Genomic DNA, 20,578 nt, shown 5'->3' on the forward strand with positions numbered 1-20,578 from the left:
AAAAAATAAAAATAAAATTTAAGAACCCACAATGCTGATGCTTTCTGAAATACATTTTATTATCATTGTTCCATCCTGGGGCACTGGAGATGACAGCTGAGAAGCAGAGAAGCTGGAGCCCTGAAGCGTCCACCCTTGGCTGTGGCAGCTGAGAGGCCCCTGCAGAGGGCACCCCAGGCCACACCCAGATACCACAGCCAGCTCACAGTGGGGCCAGAGGGCACAGGCTGCGTGGGGGGCTGAGGGTCCCCATTCCTGCCACCTCTCCAGACCATGACCCACAGGATGGGGGCTTCCCTCCTTCCTTCCCTCCCCATGGCCCAGCCCTGGGGAAAGAAGGCAGAAACCAACTCAGGGACTTCGGCGGGCTGAGGATAGGGAGGGAGGTGGGCTCGGGTGAAGGCCCCCTCACTTGCAGAGAAGGGACACTAGCGGCAGGAGAGGATGGGGAGGCGGGATGGCGGCAGTTAGAGACGAGGCGTTTTGGGTGAACTGTAGTGTTACTCTGGACGGGAGCATGGCCTGGGTCAGTCGAATGAGATGAGCTGGGCCTCGCTGCCCTGTGCCGGAGGCCCCTGTGCCGGCGGCTGTGGGGCCACGGGGGGCTGCTGCTGGGGGGGACCGCCGGAGGGCGCCATCTGTTGGGAGGAGAGCAGGCATGGCTGGGAGGAAGGCTTTGGTCCCAGCAGAACCACAGACCCACAGGAGCCCGTCATCCACGTCCACCGAGTGGAGCTCATGTGGCCTTTGTCTTTCAAGTGCATTCATGATTTTTCCCGTCTCCACTTGTGGACACGTGTCTGCCCTAAGACTCACATCCTCGTTCTGCCTGCTAAGGAGGGGCCTCGGGTATGCGTCTCCCCGTGTGAGCAGGCATACGGGACAATCCCCACTGGGGCCAGGAGACCCACCCGTAAACCAGAAGACTGAAGCTGCCCTGCGGATGCCGCTGAGGCCCTGGGAATGCCTCACCTGCGGGTATATGGGCTGCTGCCCCGCGAGGTAGGGCTGCTGGGGTGGCAGGGATGTGTCCTGGCTCGGGAGGGTGGTCATGAGACTCTGTTGTGAGAAGCCAGATGTCAGAGAGTAGCCCTATGACCACGCAGCCGGGGGTGTTTCTGGCTTGCAACAATCCATAGAGGACAAAGCCCAGAGAGTTGAGGGGAGGAAAGAAGGGGTGGGGCCCGCCCAGTGCCCACCAGCCTCACCAAGACCCTCAGTGTCAACTCTGTTCCCCACCCCGGCCCCTAGCAGAGCCTGGAGGTCGCCGTACCTGCATGTTGTAAGGCTGGTAGCCCATGGAGACCGACTGGCTCCCCATGTAGCCCATAGTGCTGGACTGCGGAGGCTGAGAGATGGCCGGGAGGCTCTGCGGGGCCTGGGAGGCCACATTCTGCGGGGGGAATGGGTGCCATGGGAGAAGGGGCTGGGCTGGCCCTGGAGGTGGGGAGTGGCCTTGCCTGCATACCTGGTAGCCCGCTGTAGGAGTGGGCTGATAGGATGAGTAGGCAGGGCTGGCGGTGGGCCCGGCCTGGGCCTGGGGGGCTGCCTGCGCCCCAGTGGCCCCTGCTGGGTACATGTAGGCGCTCACCATGCTGGGATCTGTGACAAACAAGACAGGTGAGATGGTTCAGCCAGGGCAATGTGGAGGGGAGGAAGGGACACCCTTCTCTTCAGTTTTCCTTTCGTGTTTTTTGAGACCAAGTCTCACTGTGTTGCAAAGACTGGAGTGCAGTGGCGCCATTGGTTAAGGCGGGCGGATCATCAAGTCAGGAGTTTGAGACCAGCCTGTCCAATACAGTGAAACCTCGTCTTTACTAAAGATACAAAAATTAGCTGGGCATGGTGGCGCATGCCTGTAATCAGAGCTAATCGAGAGGCTGAGGCAGGAGAATCGCTTGAACCCAAGAGGCAAAGAGGTTGCAGTGAGCCAAGATCACACCACTGCACTCCAGCCTGGGCGACAGAGCAAGACTCCCATCTCAAGAAAAAAAAAAAAAGGAAGATAAACCAGCAAGGATGGAGGAGAATCCCAGAACGGAATGAAATCTGAAGAAAGGAACCAAACTATTTTAAATGAGTGACATGGTCTGACCAATGGGATGGGAGAGTGAATCCCAGTAACTTCAGAACCCAGAATCTGGACTCTACGGCCTCAGGCTACAGATGACAGGAACTGCAGACGACCATTACACTCCGGTTAGGAGGCATCGTCTCCACAGTGGGCCGGAACAGCATTCTTGAAACTACTTTTTGTGTATTCTAGGGCTAAGCAATTAAGTATATTGAAGACAATGCCAAACAAAACTATGCTATTGGATTAAAATTCCAAGTCCTAGAATGAATTCAAGGGTTTTTTTTTTTTTTGAAACAGAGTCTTGCTCTGTCAGCCAGGCTGTAGTGCAATGGCATGACCTCGACTCACTGCAACCGCCGCCTCCCAGGTTCAAGCAATTCTCCTGCCTCAGCCTCCCGAGTAGCTGAGACTACAGGTGCGTGCCACCACACCCGGGTAATTTTTGTATTTTTAGTAGAGATGGGGTTTCACCATCTTAGCTAGGCTGGTCTTAAGTAATCCATCCCCGCCTCAGCCTCCCGAAGTGCTGGGATTACAAGCAGGAGCCACCACACCTGGACAAACTCATGGTTTTTACCATATACAGGTCACTAGGTCAACAGATTGAGACCATCCTGGTAAACATGGTGAAACCCCGTCTCTACTAAAAATACAAAAATAAGCTGGGCATGGTGGCACACGCCTGTAGTCCCAGCTACTCGGGAGGCTGAGGCAGGAGAATTGCTTGAACCCAGGAGGCGGAGGTTGCGGTGAGCCGAGATCGCGCCATTGCACTCCAGCCTGGGTAACAAGAGCAAAACTCTGTCAAAAAAAAAAAAAAAAAAGCGATTAATAGAGGATTGCAATCTTTGAAAGAAAAAATGCACATCTCCACACTGCTGTAACTGCCGGTAACTAGGAGCAGGAAGAGCACCTCCCTCCAGTGGAAAGACAACAGCGCAATTAGAAGGCGCAATCTGACAAACACTACAATGAACCTAGGCAGCACTGACAAAAAAACGGTAGAGCTTGAGGAGTCCAGGCATATCCGGAAAGTCTCCCCGAGACACATCTGATTACAAGGGGGGACACAGTCACTTCACAGTGAAAACCCCTGGCAGAGCCCATCTCATCCAAATGGCCAGCAATGGGGCTAAGTGACAGGACGCACGTCACCTTCTGTGCCGCTCCAAGGAAAAGCACAGCTCCAGTCACCGCGCGGAGACACCAGACAAACCCAAGAGGATAGTCTGCCAGACGACAGGCTCTTGGGACAGTCGATGTCACAAAACGCAGAGGCTGACTGGGGAATGCTCCAGATTAAAGGCGACGAGAGGAGGGAGGGCTGAATAGCACGAGCCACTGGGCCTGCTGTTGGTACAGGACACCGGGGGGACTGCCCACGAGGACGGAGCCTGCTACGGACTGGACTGGACGGCCCAGTGCCTGCTGGTTTCAGAAAGAGCTCACTGTTGCATTGGTGGGGAGGGGAGCACCCACCCCCAACTGAAAAGCGGCTCCAACAGGAAAGCCTGCGCGAGGTCATTCGCATAGAAACAGGAAAAAGCAAACGTGACAAAATTCACGTCGGGGCAATCTGGAAAACGCTGTGCACCATTCTTAGCGCTTTTCTGTAAATTCGGCTAAAATAAAGATGAGGGGGAAAAAGTGTCCTCTGCCCCGCCCCATCCTTACCTGCTGCGGTGCCAGGCATGCTGGGGTAGGGGCTAGCAGCAGAGGCTGGCTGGCTCATGTACACGCCATGCATGGGGGAACCCTCCACGGAGCCTGCGGGGCTGAACGTGCTGGGGAAGCTGGCAGGTCCCGAGGGCTGATAGAGCACGCCTCCAGCTGCAGGCATGGCCTGGAGCTGGGGACAAAGGAGACTGTGGTGAGAGTTGGTCCTCAGCCCACGAGCCCCTGGGCAGTGGGAGGATGGCACGTGCCTGGGCGTAGGGCAGGGGGAAGGCGGGCATCTGCGCACGCATCTGGACTGTCTGCTTCTGCTGCTCCAGCCGCAGCTGCCGCTCCTTCTCCTGCTCCTGCAGGCGCTGGATGGCCAGCTGCCTCTGCACCTCCAGGTACTCCTGTGCAGCAGAAACGTGGTGGTCACGCGGTGGGTCCCCAGCCCGCCCCGGCCCGTGGCTGGGCACCCTCTGTGGTCACTGGGCAGCCACTGCACCTGCTTCTTCTGACGCATGATCTCCAGCTTCTGGGCCAGCTGGATCTGGCGCTGGCGCTCTGCCTCCTCGGCTGCCCGGCGAAGCTTCTCCCGGTGCTCTTCGCGCAGGGCACTCAGCGCCCCCCGGGCATCGCGGATCTGGGCCAGCTTGTCCTGCAGCCCCTCGTAGTACACTGTGGGCAGACAACAGAGCAGCCCTGACCACTCCGGCACAGCGCCGAGATGCTCCGGGGTGGAACGGACGTGCAGGCGGGCCACCCTGTGCCCAGCCTTCTGCAGAGGGCTCTGCAGGCCCTGGGATCTGGGGAGGCAGGCGGGGCAGTCAGGGTCATCACCGAGACCACCTCCCGCTGAGACCCTCTGGAGCAAGCCACGGTTTCAGTGAAGGACTCAGAAGATGATACCGGCACCCTCAGGAGAGGCCCCAGCCTGGGTCTAGTGCGGGATGGCACTCCCAACGCCTGGCTGCCCCCGAGCCGAGGCCCCGAGGGACGGGCACCTACGCCTGCGCTCGTCCAGCTGGTTGAGCAGCTCCAGCAGCTGCGGGTGCATGCCGTTGATGGACTGGAAGAGCGAGAGCACGGCCGAGTCGTTGGTGATGCTGCGCCCGCGCATGTGGTTGCTCTTCATGCGGTTCACGAAGGTGGTGACAGCGTTCTGCAGCGCCTTCAGGAACTGCTCGTGGCTCTCCTCAGACTCGCCGTTGTGGAACTGTGGCTGCAGGCAAAGCAGGGGCCGGATGAGTGCAGTCTCAGCCATGGCCTAGCCAGCCTCCCCGGTGGGGCCCCGGACGGAGGCACCCAGCTCCGTTCAGGCCTGGAGCAGAGTCAATCGGCTCCTCACAGGAGCAGCCTCTACTAGAACCGAAGAAGGCGAGGCCCCGGAGGCTGGGTCCTTGTCCAGCAGCACAGCACTGGTCAGGATGGAGCTGGCTCAGGGCCCTGCTGCCTGGTGGCATGGGGCCTGCCTGCCTCTCCAAGGCCCTGCACTCTGACAGTCAATCAGCCCAGAAGCCCTAGACAAGGCCAAGGACACATCCCATGATTCTAGGCTGCTCTGGAATATTCAGGTCCACGTCAGGTCCACAGAGTGGCCTGGGCTCTGGACCATAGCCCAGTGCAGACAGTTTCCACGGGGAGAAGACACCTTGGGCATGGTGGGCCAGTTCTGGGCCGGGGTGGACACCCTTGCTCTGGAGTGACCTTCTGGTTAGGGCAGGCACGTGTGCCATGTGCCTGGTGCTGTGGGCCAAGAGGCTGTGGCCATGTTTTCTCCTGGCCTGTGGAGGGAGCCACAGCTTACCTCACTAAAGGGGCCACCAGCGGGAGGAACGGGCTGCGAGTCTGTCTCCGGGAGGGGGTTCTGAAAGAGAAAGGGGAGGGTCTCGGGCCTGTCCCGCATCCACCCCATCCAAGGGACCCTGCACCAGGAACGCCAGGACCGGCCCCTCACCTCCACTACATTGGCGGGGGCTGCATGTCCCTCCCCGGGCTGGGCGGCCGGCTCTGTGAGGGGCACAGGTGCAGACGGCGTGGGGCTCTTGCGAGCCTCCTCCTGCTTCTTCTCCCAGTAGTTCCGGTTGAGGTACCGTGCAAGCTGCAGGCAACAAGGGGGTCACTCCCAAGGCCATAAACCAGGAGAGGACGTGCCCCGCACCACGCCTTACCTCAGGGTCGATGTCCTCAGCCAGAGGAGCCGATGAGTTCTGGGGAGGAAGGGACATCGGAGTGTCAGAGGCTGATAGGGAGCGGCTGCTCGGGCAGGGACTGGGATGGCGCCCGCGGACCCTGGAGAGCAGAGCCGCAGCCTGGGCCCTCCCTCCTGCCCTCCTCCGGTTCCCGGCATCCGATGGCCACTGTCGTCCTCAAGGCCGGCGCCCCATAGCCATGAGGCTCCTAATCTTCCTATGGGAGGAAGAGGGCGGCACCAGGCCAGACCTGGGGCCCCGAGGTGGACACTGGACAGCCCCCACACGGTCCTGTGTGTGGGTCCCGCCTGACAGCCCAGGAAGGAGGGGAGAAGGGAGAGGTGGCTCACTGGGACGGGGCTTTCTGAGCCCCTGCCTGCAGTGGCCTGACCACTCCACAGAACCTACAAAATTTCTTTTTTTTTTTGAGACGGAGTTTCACTCATGTTACCCAGGCTGGAGTGCAATGGCGCGATCTCGGCTCACTGCAACCTCTGCCTCCTGGGTTCAGGCAATTCTCCTGCCTCAGCCTCCTGAGTCGTTGAGATTACAGGCACGCGCCACCATGCCCAGCTAATTTTTTGTATTTTTAGTAAAGACGGGGTTTCACCATGTTGACCAGGATGGTCTCGATCTCTTGACCTCGTGATCCACCCACCTCGGCCTCCCATAGTGCTGGGATTACAGGCTTGAGCCACCGCACCTGGCCCAAAATGACTTTCTCAACCTGCTGTCCCTGACCCTGCCCCCTGCAAATCAGGCTGCATCTTCACCGGCTACTGAGATCGGGGTTGAGGCCAGGGAGAGGTGAGGTGGGTGCCCCCAAGAGCAAGGCCTTCAATTCCTGTGGGGCGGGAGGAGTGGGGGAGACTAGGCCTCACCAGCAAGGCGCCGTCCCCACAGCTGCTCCCGTGTCCTCAGTGCCAAGGGCTGAACCAGGGACCGGGAGGCACAGGGGCCTGGAGCAGCGGGGCTCTGTCCTGATGTGGCCCGTGTGCTGCGCCGTCCTCTCTGGGCAGCCAGGGACCCGCATCCCCCACCAACCCCACTGCCTCCCAGGGGAGGTGGCCCCAGCCCCAGGCCGCTCACCACAGGTGAAGAGTACAGGCTGCTCGTGGGGGGCGCGGAGGAGGCCGGGGGCGCGGGCTCCGCCTTGGGGTAGGAAGTATATGTGGACTTCTGTCTCTGAGGCAGAATTAAGAGGGGCATCACTCGGGGGCACACGGTGCCCTCTGGCCCCACCGCAGCCACCCCACCTCACCCAGCTTACCAGCCTCTCCTTCTCCTCCGCCTCTGACTGGGACAGGGCCAGGGCCAGCTGCAGCTCCTCCTCCTCCTGCAGGGCCGTCTCATCCCTCTTGGGCGGCAGCTGAGGATGAGTGCGGAAGGTGAGGGGGGTCCCAGGGAAGAGAGGCCCACAGGACGGAGGGGATTGAGTACCTGGGACTGCTGAGACAGAGGGCTGGTCAGGTACTCGGGGGGCAGCTCGGTGGTGGAGGTGGCCTTTCCTTCCGCTTTCCTGTGGGTATGAGGGGATGCCGCAGGTGACCACAAGCTGACGCCACCCTGCGTCCACCAAAGTTCTGAGTCGCACCTCCACGGGCTCCTGTGTGTCCCCACAGTAATGACAGTGGTTCCACGCCACACACCACAGAGGAGCAGGGCAGGAGTCGAGTCTCATACCGGCCCCAGGACCCGGGTGAGTCCCTCAGTCTAAGCCCCAGGGCATCTCCTGAAAATCAACATTCAGGACACCAGCAAGCCTGCAAAGCCCTTTCTAGGGGCCCAGGACACGGACCACAGCACCGCCACTGTGGGCGGGCCCCACCCAAGAAGCTTCCAACACGGCAGCACCTGTCACGCCCAGTCAGCTCTTCAGAGTCCCAGGCAGTCCAGAGCTACACACTCACCGTGTGGTCGCAATTTCAAACCATGCACGCTGACCTTTGACCTGGGGCTCTTTTCTTTCTTTTTTTTTTTGAGACGAAGTCTTGCACTGTCACCAGGCTGGAGTACAGTAGCACTATCTCGGCTCAGTGCAAGCTCTGTCTCCCGGATTCAAGCGATTCCCCTGCCTCAGCCTCCTGAGTAGCTGGGACTACAGGTGTGCACCACCACGCCCGGCTAATTTTTTTTTAGTAGAGATAGAGTTTTACCTTGGCCAGGATGGTCTCAATCTCCTGACCTCATGATCCACCCACCTCAGCCTCCCAAAGTGCTGGGATTACAGGCGTGAGCCACCACGCCTGGCTGACCTGGGGCTCTTTTCTAAGGGAAAAGTCCACACCAAAGCAGACCTGCACAGCCCCCGGGACGGGGGAACGCCGGCCAGCGTGTATGAGGCAGCAATGGTGTCGGGATACCCTGCCACGGAGCTGCTGGGACACAGCACTCTCAGTGGGCAGTGATCACGATGGAGGGGACACTGCCATGGCTCAACAAAAGCTCTTCTGTCACAGGAAGAAAAAGGCACTTCTCGGAGCAGCAGCCCATCACTGGACATGGCTGGGTTGATGGGACCCTGAGGAGGGCACGGCCTTCTCCCTGGGGTTCCCAAACCTAAGCAGGTGGAAACCTCAGACCTCAACAGAGGGGCAGGCAGCCATGGCCTCACCTCCCAGACATGTCCCAGGAGCAAGACAGGAAGGCAAGGGCATGCTCCAAGAGAAGAGAATTAAGAAGTGACCACGGCCCACACACACCAGGCGTGCACCCAGGGCAGACCCCCAGCCACGCTGCGGGGACCAGTTAGCAGAAGCCAGCACTGGGTGGCAGCGCAGTCCTGAGCGACTGCTGTGACCAGAGAGCACTCCCACTCTCAGGGGTCACATGCAAAACTCTGTGTGCATGACATCTGCATTTACGGAAATTCAGTACAAAACCTGTGTGTGAAGGGAGGGTGGAGGAAAAAATGAAAATAAAAAAAAAAAAAAAAAAAAAAAATCTGTGTGAGGCTGTGCGCAGGGGCTCGTGCCTATAATGCCAGCACTTTGGGAGGCCAAGGTGGGCGAATCATCTGAGGTCAGGAGTTTGGGACCAGCCTGACCAACATGGAAAAACCCCTTCTCTACTAAAAATACAAAAAAAAAAAACCAACAAAAAACAATTAGCCAGTCGTGGTGGCGCACGCCTGTAATCCCAGCTACTCGGGAGGCTAAGGCAGGAGAATCGCTTGAACCTGGGAGGCAGAGGTTGCGGTGAGCTGAGATTGTGCCACTGCAACAACAGCAAAACTCCATCTCAAAACAAACAAAACCAAACAAAACCAGCAAAAACTCCTGTGCGAACATGCGCACGTGCAGAAGAGGGGAGGCGGAGTAACCTCTGCAGCAAGACGCCCACCACGGAGGCCTGGCCGTGGCCCTGCAGGTTCTCTTGCTGCTCATACAACCCTTCTGTAAGCTTTATTTCCAAAATTTGAAATAGAAATGAATCCAAACCGAAACCCAAGCAACAGGCCGGCCAGAGCAGCCTCAGTCCCAGAAGCCACAGCGCCCGGCCTTGCACACCTACCCGCCTGTCCTCAAGTGGGGCAGGGTCCGCAGGAGTGCGGCACCCTGGGTTTCCCTTGCCCTTACCAGCTGCTGTGCTGAGGGCCCTCTGGGTCTGCAGGCCTCGGACACCATGGCCGAGAGGAACAAAAGGCCGGCCTGGAGGGCCTGCCCTGCCTGAGGCCTGAGCGGAGGGGACTCACTTGTTCAGCTGCTCGTAGCAGGGCTCACACACGCGCACCTCCTTCTCGATGCCGAACTTGGGGATGGTGGAGTACTTGGAGGAACACTTCCCGCAGAAGATCTGCCCACACGCTCGGCAATGGTGCTGCAAGATGGGGCAGGCAGGCTGGTCACAGACACCGGGGACCCTGATGTGCCGCCTGGCCCAGAACTGCCCTGTACAGCGCTGAGGCTGGCCTCACAGGCGGGGGAAGGCAGGGGACAGGCAAAACAAGTGCCCGGGAGGGAGGACACTAACGCCGGGGAACCCAGAGGCGCTCCCAGGAGTCTTAACGGCAGCCACCGCTTTGGTCAAAACAAGGTAAGTTAAAAAGATGTGCAGGCTTGGCGCAGTGGCTCACGCCTGTAATCCCAGCACTTTGGGAGGCTGAAGCAGGCAGATTACAAGGTCAGGAGACGGACACCACCCTGGCCAACATGGCGAAACCCCGTCTCTACTAAAAATACAAGAAATTGGCTGGGAGTGGTGGCGCATGCCTGTGGTGTCAGCTACTTGGGGAGGCTGAGGCAGGAGAACTGCTTGAACCCAGGAGGCGGAGGTTGCAGTGAGCTGAGATTGCGCGACTGCACTCCAGCCTGGGCAACAGTGCAAGACTCTCAAAAAAAAAAAAAAAAAAAAAAAAAAAAAAAAAAAAAAAACAAAAAAAAAACAAAAAAAAAAAAAAAAAAAAAAAAAAAAAAAAGTGCAAAAAAATACATATATACACACACACACACACACACACACACACACACACATCAATGCTACCGATAAAACAAGAGCTTTTGTGAGTGCAGTGGGTGCTGGACACTGCTCTGACACCCCAACCCCAAGCATTCCCGAACACCAGCTGGAGGGTCTTTGGTGGGAAGGTGGTTTGGAGGGTCAGAATCCAGGTGGGCTAAGCCACACAACGAAGTGGCCACACGGCCCTGGCAAGCAGGAGACTGACTGTGGCAAGCACACAGCCCAGGTTTGGGACATTACAATTCCTGAGGGAGGTTGGGCCCAGCCAGGCAGCGGCATCAGGCCCACATTAGTGGCCCTCACTGTTCCCATTGCTGACACCTCACTACCTGCTTCGAGATGCACTCACCCCGAGCCACCTACCAGGAAGGGAAGACCCAGCAAGAATGGTGACCTCGTGCACGGCAGGGGACCTGGTGTCTGCCCAGGGCTATAGAGCAGAGCCCCCAGCTCCCCTGGGAGGGAACTCACCTTTCTGGTCATCACCCCAAACTGCACCCTGCACCGGTGACATTCCTCAGCGTCCACCCAGTCCGGGGCCTGAGGAGAGGCACAGAGTCAGGACCACTCGACCCCCCGCCGAGCTCCACAGGCACACTCAAGGGAACGGACAGAGAGGACCCCAGCAGGTTTGAGAGCAATGCCCCAGCCGGCCCTTCCCAGTGTCGTGGCCTGGGGTGAAGCTGCCGAGACCAGAGGAAGGGACTTCTTTCCTCATCGGAGGTGTGTGTTTTCCTTTCGTAGCCCATAGCCACTCTCAAGGCCCTCGAGCCACGTCTCCACCTTGCCCAGCAGAGACAGCTGCTGTGCCTCCCCGGGAGCTCAGCCACCGACTCCCAAGCAAGCCAGGCTCCCAGTGCTCCCCTCACGTTTCCTCAACAGCCAAACGACCCCTGGCGGCCGCCCACACTCACTCTCTCGGCAGCAAACATGGCATCGCTCTCTTTGAATTCTGGAAAGACGTGTCCTGGAGAGAGAAGGTCACAGTCACTGCCTGCTCCCGCCTGGACTGACAGACCTCCGGGAGCCCCTTCCTCGCTCCTGGCAGCTCTGAGACAGCAGTGACTGTGCACCCAAGTGTGGGCCTCTGGGGGTACCAGGACCACCTCCTGCCCCAAGGCTGGCATCCCTACAGGGCCTCTGTCTTTGCTGCAGTGGCAGACGAGAGCCAGGCACTGCTATCCTCTTCCTGAGTTGCTGTTCCCACCCCATCGGGGCGTCAGGCACCTGTGCGGCCCCACCTACCAAGTGGCTCCCTCTGCTCTCTGGCCAGGGCTCCCATTTTCTGAGGACAGGGCCTCAAGCTATTCTTGACACACAGACCCCAGATAAAATCCAGGAAAGCTTCCACCCCAGGAAGGAGACGTGAGCACACACCACCAGCAACCACCACCCGAAGGTGAGAGCTGGAGGCAGCTCATGCAGCCACCCCGAGTTCTACCTGGGTCTCCACACTGGTCCTGCCAAGCCTGCAGCCACAAGGCAAGTGTGTAACTCCTGCAGCAGGGATGTACCATCCCCAGAACACACCCCATTCCCCACACTCTTGGACTCATCTTCAGCAGAGCTCAGGGCCGCACAGGACTCGCACGGATGGGAGCAGCCATGCCCACCTCTCTCTCACTGTGTGGGCCCCGAACACCAGCCAAGACCTCCAAATGCATCCTGAAGCCTCCACCCCTCTCTCCACAAGCCCCCAACTTTCCATGGCCACAACAACCAGAATGGACCCTTAAGAAACACATCTTGGCTGCCACGGCCCGGAGGAAAAACCCCGGAGACCTCCCGCCGTGCTTAGAGCTTCGCTGAACTCTGGCCCACAGCCCGGAGGCCTTCGGCGCACAGGCCCAGCCCCCTCTCTCCTCTGGGCACGCTGGCCACCCTTCTGCCCCAGGGCTGAGAGTCCCTCTGTGGGTGCTGCCTGTCTGCATCCACGCTGGCTCTGGCTTCTGTTCCAGTCTCAACATTCGCGGAAGCTCCTCCAGCAGCCTTCCCTGACTGCACAGCCCAACCCAGTCCCCCAGAAGCCCTGCCACTCAGAAACAGGCTGTCTGCTGCCTGTTCACCAGCGTGTCATCTGCCATGACCGCCTGCCCCGCCCGTGGGCCATGGGTCCAGAAAGGCAGGAGCTGGTCTGAGCCCGCCCTCACATGCACAGCCTTCCCTGGCTCCAGACCGCTGCCCTCCACCCTCCCACCACAGGGAGCAGCCCACCTTCCCAGGGCCTGTGACACTGTGCCCGTCGGGCCTGACTGCCCAGCAATCCCCAGCCCCCACCTGGTCCCGATCTGGTCTGGACTCACCCTCCACCTTCATGATCTGGTAGGTGTCCTGGACCACCTTGTACTTGGGCTCGTTGCGGAAGGCGTGCGCCCATGCCTGGATCAGGTACAGGATCTTGTTACGGACGCTCACCTCCACTTGTCTCTGCAGGCACGGAGGAGATGGGGAGGGTCGAAAGAGACTCCAGGCTGGCAAACCTCAGCCTCTAAGCAGACGGGGCTGACACAGACGCCAGAGAGGGCCCCCAAGTGGGGTGTGGAGGCCATGCACCCATCTGTTCCCAGACCCTGAGTTCAAATCTCATGCCTGTCTATACCTGTCCAAGACCACGGCCCTTCTCTAACCGCTGCCAAAAACCAAGGGCTCACTGGAGCCAAACACCACTGCGTCTCTGTGCCCCAGACCATCTGTCTCTCCTGTTCCCAAGGGACCCACCCAGCCAGGGATCCCCGGTTCCCATCAGCCCCCAACAGGCAGGAACCGGCAGGCCTGACAGTGGCGGCATCGTGCTGGGGCTGAGAAGACGGAGACGCTGTGGAGGCCAGGCTGCGCTGCTCCTCCAGTCACAGCTGGGGAGACGGGGGAGGGCAGCTGCTCCAGACATGCCTCCAAATTCAGAGTGGGTGCCAAGCCCCCTGCAGCCACCGTTTCCCCCAGGACAGAGCGCAGCCTGGCCTTGCGTCTAGAGCCCTCCCAGGAACGCCACGGAGGTACGACGCCAAGGATGGCACGGGATGAAAGGCTGCTTCAAAGAGGCACTGGGGCACCTGCACCATGGCCTGAGTTCCTTTCCAGAACCTCTGCATCCTCAGCGGCGCCTTCCATCACAGTCCTACCCCGCCCCACAGAGGAAAGGGCGGCCTCAAGGACTGCAGCCTGAGGGAACACAGGTGCAACAGGGTCCAGCAGTGCCAGACTCCAGCCTCCAGCACCTTCTGACTCTCAGCCAGGACGGGATGGGATGGGAGGCTGGCCAAGGTGCTCTGAGAAGCCTGGTTGTCCACTGAGATCCCTGGGCAGGTTCTCAGTTGTGTGGGTCCAGGGTGGAGTCTCCTATGAGACTCAGGCCCGGCCCACAGGTCGGGATGGAGTGGGAGCAGCCTGACTGCAGGGGACACCCGTCACAGCACCCCCAACGCAGGTGTCCCAGCACAATCTCCTGGGGAACTGGGGAGCTTGCATGAAGCTCCCACTCTCCAAAACAGCTCCTCTCCCCCACAGACATATCCGATCTTACCAGCCCCCACTCAGAGCCCTCCCACATCCCTGCCTGTGGGTCCAGGCCAGGCTGCCCTCTGGACCACAGCCACCCTCACACACAATAGCCGTCACTGCCATGCCCACCCAGCAGCATCTACTGACCTTCCCAAAGACAGCTGATGCCCAAGCTGTGCCTCCTGAAAGCCGTCCCCAGGCCCTAAGATCGCTGTCAACCTGGTGCTCCAGACATAGCTCCCCAGAACGGCTCCTGCTAAAGCCTTGCCTCCCTGGACTGGGGCTCACGGCCCAGTCTCTCCCATGAGTGAGTGCGTGGAGGCCCTGAGCTCTGCCGAAGGGACCACTCATCTGCACCTGCACGTTCTCTGCCACACCCAGTGCTGTTCTGTTGCAGGTGCCCAGGAAACACCCGGAGAAGCAAAGGTGCCAGCCTGGGTGGCCACCTGCTTCCCTCTGTGTCACCCACCTTCAGCAGATCCTTCAGCTCCTCCATGGTCTGCTTGTTGGCCACCTCATCATGAACGGTCTGGCCGCAGTTCTTCACCACAGACTCCATAACCTGCAGAGCCCAGAAAGGAAAGGTCAGTGGACAGGGAAGGAGCCCCTCCTCCTGCTGGACGGATCCACCTCCCTGTGGGACAGCAGGCATTCAACAGGCCCATCAGGCCATTGGGCCTTTCGGGAACCTCAAACAGCAGCATCTGAGACTCAGCAGCCTGCGCCGCACCACTCCCTCCAATGCCAAGTCTCATGGCCAAGCACAGGGACGAGATCCATTTTTGGTGTTTACACGCACAGCACCAGCTGAAGAAGTGGTGCTCACTCCCTCCCCACTCTCCATCTCTCCCTCAGACTGACCCCCTCCTCATGGCACAGCTCACGTGGGCACCCAAGGCTGAGTGGAAACTCTCCTCCTTGCTGTATGCCCAGAAAGGGGGGCAATGCCACAGGGCAAACTCATCTCTTGCTGCCATAACCAGTGGGGGGTGGGGCCCCTGGAAGCCTCTGCAGCACAGGGTCTAGTTACCTCCAGGGCGTACAAGGCCACGTGTGGGTTCTTGTCATTGACTTTCTTCTTGATAGAATTCACGGCATATTTTGCTCTAAAAGGGAAACAGCATTGGTAAAAGCAAAGAGAAAGAGTAAAAAAACAGCGTCAGCAACTAAGATGAGAGAAGTTCATCTGCTGCCAGTGCAGTGGCTCACACCTGTAATCCCAGTGCTTTGGGAGGCCAAGGCAGGAGGACTGCTTGAGCCCAGGAGTCTGAGACCAGCCTGTGCATTATGGCAAAACCCCACCTCTACCAAAAGCAAAAAATTAGCCGGGCGTGATGGTGCACGCCTGTAGTCCCAGCTACTTGGGAGGCTGAGGTGGGAGGACTGCTTGAGCTTGGGAGGCAGGGACTTTGGTGAGCTGAGATCATGCCGCTGCACTTCAGCCTGGGTGACAGAGCAAGGTCCCATCGTAAAAAAAAAAAAAAAAGTAAGTCTGTTGTCTTAGTCTGTGAGAACCCTGAAGCAAATATGAACATAACCAGGTATCTGCAAGCTGTACAGAAAAAAAAACCCTTAATTGTTCCAAGATGTCAAAAATCTTAGCACGTAGACCATGCAATTCTCCACATAAGGGCCGAATGTGTCCGGGCCCGGTAGCTCACGTTTGTAATCCCAGCATTTTGGGCAAAGGAGGGAGGATCATGAAGTCAGGAGCTCGAGACCAGCCTGTCCAATACAGTGAAACCCTGTTTCTTCTAAAAAATACAAAAATTAGCCAAGTGTGGTGGCAGGCATCTGTAGTCTCAGCTACTTGGGAGGCTGAGGCAGGAGAAGTGCTTGAACCGGGAGGCAGGGGTTGCAGCAAAGCAAGGTCGTGCCACTGCACTCCAGCCTGGGCAATAGAGTGAGACTCTGTCTCAAAAAAAAAGCCTAACATGGTCAGCTAAATCATGGGCAACCAACAGGCACCAAGCAAGCCCAGCTTCGTGCAGGGCCACTCCCCACTTCGGGCATCACCCCGCTCACTCACTGTGTGTCCCCTTGCCGGATCAGGTCACAGATCTGCAGAATGGACTCCCAGTCTGTCTCTAGCAGGAGCTGGCTGGTTGCCTTGTCTGAGGGAGAAAAAGCGATTGGGGGGGGGGCTCATCATGCTGGACTCCCCATGCAGCACCCCAGCTCGGCAGCAGGGCAGGGGGACTCCCTCCTTCCCTTTTAGACATTTGGACCAAATGAAAAACTATGTGAGAATACTCCCGAGCCTGCTGATAAGCACGGAAGTGCCATCCTTCCCAGGGAAGCCTGGAACAGTGTGAGAAGAGAGAGGACACCTGGTGCTGGTCCAAGCCCTCCCACAACCTACCAGCAAGGTAAAGACACTCGGCAGAGCAGCGAGGGCATGACCCTGAGTCACACAGCTCGCCACAGACAGAGGCTGATTCACTGTTAAACGTCAGGCCTGGCTGCTTCTCAACAAAGAACTCTGTCACCTGTCCCTCAGAGTCCCCTTTCGCTCAGATGCTCCCGCATTCGATGAGATCTTAGCTGAGGCAAGAGCGAGAGGCCTGCAGTGTAGACTCCAGGCCCCCCTGCTCCAAGTGCTTTGGGAATAAGGGCAGAAAGGGCCTCCAAGGAGGACCCGCCCGCTAATATCTGTCCTCCCCAAATCACTGCTGCTAATTCCAACAACCGGGCCTTGGAGGGACAGCTCCAGCTCTGCCCACACCGCCTTCCCCGGAAACAGAAACAATCTAACAAGCCAAGCCACATCCATTTTCAATACTGATTCAGTAGTCAATCTCTGGCTTCATCCCTGAAACACTGAACTATCTGTAAGGCTGAGATAGTCTGCTTGCAGATTCCCTGGGCAAGGAAGGTGTCTCATGTGAGTTCTCCTTGAAAACCATAGTTAACAAAAAGGCAGGCTTGGGGCAGGCCATCAGGACACCCAAGCACCTCTCCCCAAACACAAGGCACATTTTCACTACGGGGCTACCGGGAACTGCCCGTAAACATTCATTTTCCCTCCTAAAACTTGTCAACTCCAAGAGGCTCAGACAGGATCAGCTTTCACCTCCAAAAACCAGAGAAAACGTCTTCCTAAACCATTGGGCACTTCCAGAAGCCAGTGTGGGAACAAAAGGTGGGTCTGGGACCCACAGCTCCCAAGAGAGCTCAAAGGTCCCAGAAAGGACACTGCCAGCCCCACCCTTCTGGGACCAATGTTTTGGGTCAGAAGCCCAAGTGCGAGCCTAATGACATGCGACTGAGTCACCCACTTTCATGACTCAGGCCCTGTGGCCCACTAGGCCGGGTGCAGGTCGGTCAGGGGGAAACCTGCCGAAAACCCAGGCCCGCGGAGGAGCGGGTATCCCGAGCGCCCCGGCGCCCTGCGCAGAACCTCACAACGCCCAGGTTCGCCGACGCCCAACAGACGCCGACCCCACGGCCAAGCCGACGGTCCAAGATCAGCGGCTCCGCGCCAGGAGGACAGCGGGCCAGGGAGAGGCAGGCACGGCGACCGGTCCGCGCCCCTCGAGCCCTCCGGGCCGCGCTGACTCAGCGCCGGGCTAGGGCTGCCAGTCGACCTAAGGCCGAGCCGTCGGGCGGGGGCGCGTTACCTAGGAGACGCTCGAAGGTGCCGCTGCCTCGCCCCATGGCGACCTCCAGCCCAGACCAGACGCCGCGGGCGCTCCCTGCTGCGAGCTGGCGCGCCCCCCGACTTCCGCTTCCGCCTTTTCCTCCAGTGCGCGCAGGCGCACGTCACCGCGCCTGCCCGAGAGCCAAGAGAAGGCGGGATCTTCCGTTCTCCCGCTGACGTTGAGCGCTAATTGGAGCGATGAGCCCTAAGAACCAATCAGCAGCACGGACCTGAGACCTATCCAATGAGAGCCGGCGATGGGCGAGCTTTGCGCCGCGGCGCCGAGCTACGGGTGCCGGGTGGAGTGAAGGACGGAATGTGTCTCTTGCTGGGGGCCACGGGCGTCGGGAAGACGCTGCTGGTGAAACGGCTGCAGGATATCCTTCCGCGTGGGGGCCGGACCGGGGAGTGGGGAGCACCCGGGCAGGTGCGGGAACTCACCCTTTAGCGGCTCGGGTCCTTCCTTAACCGCTCCGCACAGGTGAGCTCCGGGGATGGGAAGGGCGACCTGGGGGAGCCGCCCCCGACACGGCCCACGGTAGGTGTCCGCCCCGCGGGTGGAGTGCGTGGGGTCAGCTCTGCGCTGCAGGCTCCTGTAAGTGCACGCCGAGGCGCAGCCGGTCTGGCCTTGACTTGAGGTCCGCCTTCGGGAGCGGGGCGGGGGCGGGGACTGAGCTGAGGATGCCTGGCCCGGGATGCAGGGGCCTGCCGCCCTCCACGGGCACCCCTCTGCTCTCGCAGCGGGTTCCTGTGGCTGGTCGCCCCCACAGCGAGTCAACTACTGATGGGCGTCGGTCCCTGCTCGCCGTTCCTGCCTTACGGACTGAAGCCTTGGAGCACGAGTCTGCGGGGCTCAGGCCGCCGTGTAAGGTGTGGCCACGGGGCTCTTCAGGAGTTCACAGCGCGACAGCGGTTGTGTTGTTCTCTCTGCATCGTGGTTTTTCCTATAGGTGGGCACCAATCTTACTGACATCATGGCACAGAGAAAGATCACCATCCGGGAGCTGGGAGGGTGCATGGGCCCCATCTGGTCCAGTTACTATGGAAACTGCCGTTCTCTTCTGGTAGGTTGTAATCCTAGATGGGCTTCCTTTAGAGAAGTGTGTCGACGTTCCTGTGATGTCCATTCCCCAACCTTGCTATGTGTAGAACCGGGTTTGGGGTTTGGGTTATTTAGTGACTTACTAGTCATGGAAACAGGTCCTACGCTAGTGTTGCTTTCTGCTGGGCACCCCGTCTGGTTTCTCTGGTGCTTGTGCTCGAAGGCCCACGTTAGAGCTCACGGAGGGCTTGCTGAGGGCAGGGCTGCTGCGCTGCAGAGAACAGATTCAGCCCCGTGTGTTGCTCCCCGGTACGTCTGTGTTTTATGTTGGATTTATACATGCCTCTGGTTGGCCATCTTGACAAGGCCTGTGCCCCAGATTCCAGGATGGAGAAATGATGGCCCATGAGGACAGAGACTTCCATATAAGTGAAAACAGAAACACTGGAGTGACACCAAGTCGTCCTGATAAAACTCGATTCTGTCTGCTTCTGTTTCTGTGTGTTCCCAAGCTTTGTTTAAAGCTGTTTTGGGCCGGACGCGGTGGCTCACGCCTGTAATCCCAGCACTTTGGGAGGCCAAGGCGGGCGGATCACGAGGTCAGGAGATTGAGACCATCCTGGCTAACATGGTGAACCCCGTCTCTACTAAAAATTCAAAAAATTAGCTGGCTGTGGTGGTACAGGCCTGTAGTCCCGGCTACTGAGGAAGCTGAGGTAGGAGACTCAATTGAACGCGGGAGGCTGAGGTTGCAGTGAGCTGTGATCGCATCACTGCATTCCAGCCTGGGTGACTGTCTCAAAAAAATAAATAAAAAGCTGTTTTGCCCTCCCAGTGCCAGGTCTGTGAGGCCCAGGGGAGGAAGTTTGGCAGGACCCGTCCTTCGCAGCAGAACATTGCTGACATGTTTCCTTTTCCCCAGTTCATGATGGATGCCTCTGACCCCACCCAACTCTCTGCATCCTGCGTGCAGCTCTTAGGTCTCCTTTCTGCAGAACAACTTGCAGAAGCATCAGTGCTGATACTCTTCAATAAAATGTACGTGTCCCTGAGCTGAGAGGGGGCGCGTGGGGGTGGGGCTCCCTAGGAGTACAGCCGGGAGCCTGGCTCGGGATGGAGGTCGTGTGGCTGGGGGCCAGGGCAGGTGTGTGGCAGCCACTGCTCTGATGGGGCACTTCTTTCACTCCAGCGACCTACCCTGTTACATGTCCACGGAGGAGATGAAATCGTTAATCAGGCTTCCAGACATCATTGCTTGTGCCAAGCAGGACATCACCACGGCAGAAATCAGCGCCCGGAAAGGCACTGGCTTGGCAGGGGTGCTAGGCTGGCTCCAGGCGACCCACAGAGGCAGTGGTTGACTGCATGGCTAGCCCTCGCTGGGGAGAGGAGGCAGAGGGCAGTGTGGCTTTGCTGCCAATACTTCTCACTGGACAGAATAACCCAGCGTAGCCCTACATGATGGGTAAACTGAGGCATGCAGAGAGGGAAGTTCTTGACATCTGGCCCCTGAAAAACCTGTCCCCAGGCTGGGTGAGCAGGGCCTGCAGGTGGCTGAGTGACCTGCATCCTGGAGTGGTGCTATTGGGGTAGGCTCCTCTTCTGCCAGGGATCTGTCCCCAAGGAGTGTAGACTGCACAGTGCCACTGAGACCTGGCTTCTTGCTGTAGCACAAGCTCCAGCCTGCCTGAGCTGCTGGTTCCCTGACCCCGCATCCCCACGGACAGCACGAGGCAGCACAGGCTCCAACCTGCCTGAGCTGCTGGTTCCCTGACCCCGCATCCCCACGGACAGCACGAGGCAGCACAGGCTCCAACCTGCCTGAGCTGCTGGTTCCCTGACCCCGCATCCCCACGGACAGCACGAGGCAGCACAGGCTCCAACCTGCCTGAGCTGCTGGTTCCCTGACCCCGCATCCCCACGGACAGCACGAGGCAGCACAGGCTCCAACCTGCCTGAGCTGCTGGTTCCCTGACCCCGCATCCCCACGGACAGCACAAGGCAGGTGAAGT

At 59.0% G+C, this 20,578-nt stretch overlaps 2 protein-coding genes across 7 annotated transcripts; one reads left to right on the top strand and one right to left on the bottom strand.

Annotated features, from left to right (window-relative positions):
• Positions 1-38: 38 nt before the first annotated feature.
• Positions 39-17,651, bottom strand: HGS (hepatocyte growth factor-regulated tyrosine kinase substrate). 4 transcript variants are annotated; one of them, XM_017524863.2, is made up of 22 exons: positions 17,505-17,651; positions 15,914-15,998; positions 14,915-14,990; positions 14,354-14,446; positions 12,690-12,813; positions 11,301-11,353; positions 10,858-10,926; positions 9,620-9,744; positions 7,366-7,444; positions 7,196-7,294; positions 7,015-7,110; positions 5,905-5,943; positions 5,691-5,834; positions 5,541-5,600; positions 4,742-4,955; positions 4,239-4,411; positions 4,003-4,143; positions 3,752-3,926; positions 1,469-1,602; positions 1,274-1,378; positions 973-1,059; positions 39-638 (listed from the first exon to the last, which is right to left on the bottom strand). In XM_017524863.2, exons 1-22 carry the CDS (start codon positions 17,539-17,541, stop codon positions 528-530), a joined length of 2,319 nt encoding a protein of 772 aa, XP_017380352.1. In that variant the 5' UTR covers positions 17,542-17,651; the 3' UTR covers positions 39-527. The 4 variants fall into 4 exon arrangements, with proteins under 4 accessions (XP_017380352.1, XP_017380351.1, XP_037593110.1 ...); XM_017524862.2 differs by having other exon boundaries at positions 1,274-1,393; XM_037737182.1 differs by lacking the exon at positions 7,366-7,444 and having other exon boundaries at positions 1,274-1,393; positions 7,196-7,325.
• Positions 17,652-17,687: 36 nt separating this feature from the next.
• ARL16 (ADP ribosylation factor like GTPase 16) lies at positions 17,688-20,322 on the top strand. Of its 3 annotated transcripts, XM_017524876.2 has the most exons (5): positions 17,688-17,901; positions 18,004-18,062; positions 18,475-18,588; positions 19,489-19,604; positions 19,756-20,322. In XM_017524876.2, the coding sequence occupies exons 1-5, from the start codon at positions 17,769-17,771 to the stop codon at positions 19,925-19,927; spliced, it is 594 nt and encodes a 197-aa protein (XP_017380365.1). In that variant the 5' UTR covers positions 17,688-17,768; the 3' UTR covers positions 19,928-20,322. The 3 variants fall into 3 exon arrangements, with proteins under 3 accessions (XP_017380365.1, XP_037593114.1, XP_037593113.1); XM_037737186.1 differs by lacking the exon at positions 18,004-18,062 and having other exon boundaries at positions 17,827-17,901; positions 18,483-18,588; XM_037737185.1 differs by lacking the exons at positions 17,688-17,901; positions 18,004-18,062 and adding an exon at positions 18,078-18,162.
• Positions 20,323-20,578: the final 256 nt, after the last annotated feature.

The sequence above is a fragment of the Cebus imitator genome, unplaced genomic scaffold (assembly GCF_001604975.1).
Source record: "Cebus imitator isolate Cc_AM_T3 unplaced genomic scaffold, Cebus_imitator-1.0 Scaffold36, whole genome shotgun sequence".
Classification (NCBI taxonomy): domain Eukaryota; kingdom Metazoa; phylum Chordata; class Mammalia; order Primates; family Cebidae; genus Cebus; species Cebus imitator.